Below are 7,685 nucleotides of genomic sequence, written 5' to 3'. Positions count from 1 at the left end.
ACTCTAGACCAGAGACCAAAAGCAAAAGACAAATTCTCCATATTTGACAGTGGTCATAAAGTAGTACTTCGTTTATACCATAGGATGGACATTGTGTGGTAGTCTGTAAAACTATGTATAGAAATGGAATGGTCTCACCCATATGTTTCATCAAGGAGAAGAGAGGGAATCCGTATACTGTCAAGCTGTACTGTGGATCCTCATCTGGTTAGGCGAGGATAGGGTTCTGGAGCTGGCTCTATTGTGCACTAGGAGATAATAAATGGCCCTAACGCCCAGAGACCTCCCGTCCTTACAGTGTCAGTCCACACCCTACGTGGACATACCCTAGACTATCCCTGCATGCCTCCTGACGCATTTCTCCCTTGTTGGGTCTTCAGTGGAGGACATGTGATTGCATCTAAACAGTGTGTGGGCTTAATATCAACTGCCCTCTCATAGTTCTGTCATAGAAAAGCTGATACGGCCCACACCTGCTGTTTTTAACCAAAACTCAATGAGCATGAATCATGCACTGGCTAAACATCTGACGCCAGGAATGTTTTACTCTGAAACTCTTTGACTGCACACAATTAAGGAGAGGTCCGTTGGGCAACTGGAGCGAAGCAGGGAGAAATCAACTGGTGACCAGCCTCTCACTAGTCAGCCGAAACTCATAGTCACCAGCCAATTTTTAAAGTATGTTTACACTCAAATGCTAGATGCACATTGTAGGGAAGCAGAGCGTTTCAGGCTATTGGGTAATACCTTTATAAAAATATATATTCGATTCAGGTAATGTGCTAACCTGAGCGAGTTGTGTAGGCACAACTCCTGTGAAGGCTCAATCACGGTTGCTGCTGCCCTGTGGCTCGTGGATGAACTCCACCGGGATGCTTGGAGGACAAGACAATTCATGGTTTTGAGCTGCGCTAACCAAAATGAAGTTCGTCTATCCAATCATATAGAAGCGTTTTTTATTCCACAACACGTTTCCACACCAGACTGGCGTCTTTCTGAAGTATAAAAACCAACTGTACCACGGTTGCTTCGTCATTTCAGGGTAAAAAAAAAAAACCTGGTTGCAATGGCGCAGCCAGTGTCTGATTTATGCTGCCAGTGGTTCAGACAGCATAAATCTGATGACATGTCTACATCAAAGCTTCAAAACAAAAAAAAGTAATAGGTAGTTTCTTTGTTCCAGGAAATTATCCCAGCAACTATCTTTACTCCAGTTAAACGTCCTGTAACTTCACCTTCAATAATAACACCAGAGAAGATTTCCAATGTGTCATTTCAGCAGCGACAGAAGGTTTCGAGTAATGTTTTTATGGTGCCTGATATTTCCCAACTGTCCTTACACAGCAGTGAAAGAGAAGAGAGAAAAGAACAGAGGCCACCATCACAAACCTGCTGCCCTCAGGTGAGTCAACACGACCTCAGTGGAGCTTTATGATATTAGAATGACATATGTTGAATTGTATATTTATACGTCTCCAATGTAAGGTTTCAAAGCTTGACCATCACTGGTTTGCTACAGGAGTTACATCAAATTAAAATTGCATGTTTTCTATAATGGCACAATCATCTAACAAAGGGAAACAGGGAATTCATCCAAGGGCTTCCACCACCTAATTGCTTCCACAACTTGATTTCTTTCAGCTACTCCATAAGACTACTAGCTGACAGCAACGTCAAAAACAGCGCCAAACCTGCCCATGGGTTGTGTTTGTTGTTACACCTCCAACTCCACGTCTTCTTCTGTATGTTGGTGCAGCCTTCCTATCCAATCAGTGGCTGCCAATATGTGATGTCCAAAAAAACAGACGTTCATTCTCTGCGGAAGAATGGACATCCATAGTCAGAGGCTTAGTAAGGAAGAATATCTTTGGACATCTATAAGTGAGTGTCATTGCTACCTATAAAAGGGGAGAAGACTCCACAGAAACCACCATATACAGGAGGAGTACTTATAGTGCCGCAGGATGGAGCCACAGCGCCTTGTGTAGTCTGCTCACCTGTGGCATTCCTTCTCCAGGCGTGTCTACAATGGAATTGTGCAGGGAAGTGCACAGACTGTAGGGTGGATTAGCATGAAAAGGAAATATCCTATGAACAATTAATTCCAGTACCCGAAAGAAAACTACATTTTTTTTTTTTTTTTTTTTACTAACTACTATATATTTAAGTATTTAATTTTGACAGGACAGATGAACTGATTCGTTTTGAGTGTAAGCACTTTTGGCCTTAAATATAATCATAATCAATTTAAGTAATTTTATATTTTGATAAATCATGTTGCAGCAATACCAGATATGTTTATATTTTATTTCTTTATTTTTAACGAGGGGGAAATGCCAATGATTTTTATTTTTCTATTGTTTTAATTATCTTTTAATATCTTTTTAAAACTTTTTTAGTCCCTTTTGGGGACATCAACCTGTGGTGCTTTGATGGTGTTTCTACACCAGACTGGTGTCTTTCTGAAGTATAAAAACCAACTGTACCATGGTTGCTTCATCATTTCATGCTAAAAAAAAAAACCTGGTTGCAATGGCGCAGCCAGTGGTCTGATTTATGCTGCCAGTGGTTCAGACAGCATAAACCTGATGACATGTCCACTTCAAAGCTTCAAAACGAAAATAGTAATAGGTAGTTTCTTTGTTCCAGGAAATTATCCAAGCAACGGTCTTTACTCCAGTTAAACATCCTGTAACTTCACCTTCAATAATAACACCAGAGAAGATTTCCGATGTGTCATTTCAGCAGCGACAGAAGGTTTCGAGTAATGTTTTTATGGTGCCTGATATTTCCCAACTGTCCTTACACAGCAGTGAAAGAGAAGAGAGAAAAGAACAGAGGCCACCATCACAAACCTGCTACCCTCAGGTGAGTCAACACGACCTCAGTGGAGCTGTATGATATTAGAAACACAGAAAAGTAGAGTTGAAGGGGACCTCCAGTGTCATCTGGTATATCTGGTGCTCAATGCAGGACTCACTAAACCATCTCAGACAGGTGTCTGTCCAGCCTCTGCTTGAAGACTTCCACTGAATATTAGATTGATTGCATGTTGAATTATGTATTTGTACGTCTCCAATGTGCTGAAAAAAAATTCTGACATCATTTTTGGGGTTTTTTCTTTTTTTTTTTCTACATTCATTGTTTGGTAAGGATAAACTGGAAACCTGATTCTAAACCAGAAGTTTGTAAAAAAAAATAATAAATACATTTTGCTTTTTTGCCTTTTTTGAGACCGGTAACGTTTTTGTTTTTCCGCTGACTGAGCTGAGAAAGATGACCGTTTTATTGATTCCAATTTAGGATACATGCAATGTTTTCATCGCTTTTTAATGTATTATTTAGGGAGGTCAGGTGATAAAAACCCCACAATTCTGGCTTTTCCCTAGTGTTTACAGTACGGATTAATTCATTTTATATTTTGATAAATCAAATATTTTTTATGGATGCAGCGATACTAAATGTTTTATATTTTATTTATTTAGTTTTAATGGGGGAAATGCTAGTGATTTGAATTTTTATATCTTTTTTTAAAACTTTATTTTTTTATTTTTTACCTAATTTTTTAGTCTCTTTTGGAGACTTTAACCTGTGGTTGTTTGATCGCTTGTTCTATAGACTGCAATACTGATGTATTGCAGTATATAGGGAAAATTGAGGTCTCCTATGTATCCTGTGAGGAGCTAGCCACAAACTTTTTCCGGCACGGAGCACCGGTACGTCCATCCTATTGTTGTGTTTATTAGAGATTTCCTTGCTCGTCAGTTTAAGGTGCACAAATCTCTTCTGAAAAGTGTTCAGCCTCATGAATCTATGTTTTCATTCCGTGACAGTAAGCAGAGGAAGATGTGTGGGCTGAGTCTCATGCATACATAAGGCCTACATGAACATTTCTGTCCTGCATCTGGTGGAGGCATGTGGGTCTTTGTTCCTCTCTGAAGGGGGCATCCCTAATACACAACTCTGCAGACAGGCTGGAGACTGGGCTTCTGGAACACTGAGGAGGGTGTGAACACTTCTGCTCATCCAGGGGGCTGATCCCAGGAGAGGGAGAACAATAAGCCACATGTTTAGTGAAGCAGTTGATGGAGTGATGCCTAGGGGCGAGAATGGTGAGGTCCTGGTGCCTTTGTATGGATGGCCTATGGAAATTAGAAATCAGTTGCCGGCTGGAGCTTGATACACGTGCTACGTTCGTAATATCTATCGTCTGGATGTGAGGAACTATTTTAAGGACTGTTGTTGCAAGCTAGAGCAGGAGACATGTGCTATGGTCATCATATGGAGCATAGACTGTGACTATAGACTATTCAGGCTGGAGACAAAAAAGCTGTAGGCTAACCAAACGTTGGGAGACAGCTTGTATCGCCTGGTATGGGGACAGTGGAACTATCGGCACAGGATGGGATCTTGTGGACTGGGGACATTACATTGTGACCATTTACCCGGGATTGCTGTAAGACCATGGATGTAAGGAATAAAAACTATTTGCATTGTTAACCTGCCTAGGTGATTATTACAACCCACAGCCTCAGATCTTCAGATATCCCATGGCTGTTCATGGTTGGACTTCACAGGAGTTCCAAGGTGGCGGTCATGGTGGACTTCAGCAGGCTCTTGGCTTCCAAGATAAGCCATCAGGACTCCGTGATCGCTCCTGACGCTGACCGCATGTAACTCCATTGAACCTCATTCTCAGAACTGGCTCAATGGGTTACTCGCAGTCAGCTGCAGGCACGAGCATGAGTTTCTGTGCTTGCCACTTACCAGGAGAGGGGACCCCAAGTCATTTTTTAAGGTCCCCCATTTTTAATAACCAGCAAAGGCAAAGCAGACAGCTGAGGCTGATATTATTGGGATGGGAAGGTCCATGGATATTGGCCCCTTCCCAGAATAATAAGACAAGCTCACATCTGTCTGCTTTCCCTTGGCTGGTTATTACAAATAGGGGGACCCCCACTTGTTTTTTTTCATTAATTAATTTATTTTATTGTTAATAAATACATTTAAAAAATGGCATGGGGCCCCCCCTATTTTTAATATTTTTCTACTTTTTTTTTTTTTTTTTCTTCTTTTTTATTTGCTCTCCTGTGTGAACTGAAACCTACTAAATTTCCACCCGCATGTTATATGCTGGGGGTTAACTCTCTTAAAGGGTGTGGTTTTATGGGAATGGCAAAGAGTGGGAGGCCATTCCCCTACTTCCCCTCAGGGTGTGTATGAGCAGGGTTAAATAGTCAGTAGTGTGTTCTGTGTAGTGTGTGGCTTGGAGAAGGAAGTCTCCAGGCTGTGTTGGGCTGAAGCCAGAGTGCAACACCGGAGGTCTGTTGTTGCTGAAGACTTCGCTCTGCTACCTGGAGCTGGCCGAGCCTTGCTTGCTAATAGACTCTGTTGCACTTTCTCTTTTGTTTTCCCGTTAACCCCGAGAGGGCCTGTTTTTTTATGGGGCGCTGCTGGAGTTTATGCCGCATAATAAACCCGCAGGAAGTTTTACCCGAACCGTGTGTCCGGTGTCTACCTTCGGAGGGCCGAGCAAGTCGCTTTACCACAATATGAAGTATAGTACAAAATTAAAAACTTGTATTCGAACACAAGACATGATAGATGATAAAATTGTAACCATATCTATGGGTTTACTGCCTCCGGTGCAGGTAATTGTTGTAACAATTACCTGCAAATTCCACTGCATATTGAAAAATGAGTTTGAGAACCTTACTTTGGTTACTTTATTATATTATAATAGGAATATTTAGGTCTTATTACTCCACTTTCACATTTGTTTTTTTTTTGTTTAAGGATGGAAAGTTCTAAATCCTTTTTTTTTCTACTCTTTTTTTTTTTTTTTGTGTGTTCTTTTGAAACTAATCTGTTCTTCTAGAATATCCACTTGAAGACTGTAATCTAAAGCATGCATACAATTCTGTTTTATTCTCATAAAATGTCCTTTTGGTATAATCATGAGCCAGACAAGAAGATTGTAGCTAGTAAAACTACTGGATTCACACGATTTCTGATATCTTTTTGTTAGTAGTTGATGATTTTCCACAAAAATGGTTAGAGCCAGAAAATTAATTTCAGTTGTCGTAAGTCGTTTCTAACCAACATGTTGTTTTTCTATGAGGAGGTAAGTGCAAATCTGGGTGTTGGTAATGTGGCTGATGTGATTTATCTGGACTTTGCAAAGGCATTTGATACTGTACCACATAACAGCCTTATACTGAAGCCACAGAAGCAAGGACTTGGGGGAACTATATGTAAATGGGTAAGGAATTTGCTTATTGATAGGAAACAGTTATCATAAATGGCACGTTCTCTAAATGGGATATAGTCAGCAGTAGGGACCGCAGGGATCTGTGCTAGGACCGATTCTTTTTAACCTCTTTATTAATGACCTTGGGGATGGAATTGGAGTAAAGTGTCTGTCTTTTCTGATGACCCTAAACTATGTAGGAGATTAAAATCTGATCTTGACATTACAATATTGCAGAACGATCTGGATAAGATGACTGAATGGGCAAACTCTTGGCAGATGAGGTTTAATGTAGATAAAGGCAGAGTAATGTACCTAGGACGGAGTGATCCTATTGCTACATATACATTAAATGGGAGTATACTCGAGACTACAGAACAGGAGAAGGACTTGGGTATTCTGGTACAAGTAAGCTGAGCAGCAGCACTCAATGTCAAGTAGCAGCCGCAAAAGCAAATAAGATTTTAGGATGTATACAAAGAGAAATAAAATCCGCGATCCCAACGTACTGTTACCCCTTTATAAATCACTGGTGAGGCCACATCTGGAATATGGGATCCAGTTTTGGGCTCCACATTTTAAAAAGGATATTCAGAAGTTAGCGTCAGTTCAAAGGCCGGCAACTAGATTATTACAAGGGATGGAGGCCGCTCATATGATGAGAGGTTGAAAATGTTGGGCTTGTTTAGCTTAGAAAAATGATGTCTCAGAGGAGATCTCATTTACATGTATAAATATGTGTGTGGTCAGTACAAAGGACTAACACATGACTTATTCCTTCCAAAGACCATACTAAGGACCACGGGGCACTCATTAACCGCTTTGCGACGGCCCACTGTAGATAAACGTCGGCGCTTGCTGGGCTCTGTGCAGCGCCGACGTTTAAAAACGGTGGGTGGTCTCGCAGCGCTCAGGACCCCCAGGGTCCTGCAAGCGCTGCGATTCCGGTGCAGAGCGTTAGCTCTGACAGGGAACATCATCGGGACCTGATTGGATCAGGTCCCAGTGATGTTAACCCTTTGCTGTCATATATATGCCGCGATCTATAGTGATCGCGGCATATAGAAGATAGCAGGAGGAGAGGGGGTCGTCCACTTACCTCTCCGACGGCCCCCTTATACCTTCCAGGACCTGGCGTTGCTATGGAAGCTGGAGGTCACATGACCGCCTCCAGATCTGCCATATATGGTGTCCTGCCTGGCTCAGCCTGCAGCTGAAGCCTGGTAGGACACACTGACTGTGAAACAGTCAGCAAAGATCTCATGTAATGTAATACATGTCTATTACATTACATGAGATCAGTGATCAGAAAAATAAAAATTAATGTCCCATACAGGGACTAAGTAAAAATGTAAAAAAAAAAATGTTTTTAAACTGTTAAAAAAAATCACAAAATAAATAAAATATTATACCAATAAATCCGTATATTTATGCA

General features: G+C 41.2%; 1 protein-coding gene across 2 annotated transcripts in view; it reads left to right on the top strand.

The window, feature by feature from the left end:
- LOC141235878 (uncharacterized) overlaps positions 1-7,685 on the top strand; it is a 35,649-nt gene that overhangs the window by 19,925 nt on the left and 8,039 nt on the right. For both annotated transcript variants that reach the window (XM_073668204.1, XM_073668203.1), the window contains 2 exons: positions 1,184-1,402; positions 2,650-2,868. In XM_073668204.1, the coding sequence (XP_073524305.1) occupies positions 1,184-1,402; positions 2,650-2,868 (438 nt within the window). The remainder of the gene's footprint in view (positions 1-1,183; positions 1,403-2,649; positions 2,869-7,685) is intronic.

Source organism: Phyllobates terribilis, unplaced genomic scaffold, assembly GCF_046119375.1.
Source record: "Phyllobates terribilis strain yellow unplaced genomic scaffold, ASM4611937v1 Scaffold_2__4_contigs__length_985480577, whole genome shotgun sequence".
Classification (NCBI taxonomy): domain Eukaryota; kingdom Metazoa; phylum Chordata; class Amphibia; order Anura; family Dendrobatidae; genus Phyllobates; species Phyllobates terribilis.
Note: the sequence above shows the minus strand (reverse complement) of the source record. Positions and strands in the feature narration are given on the sequence as shown.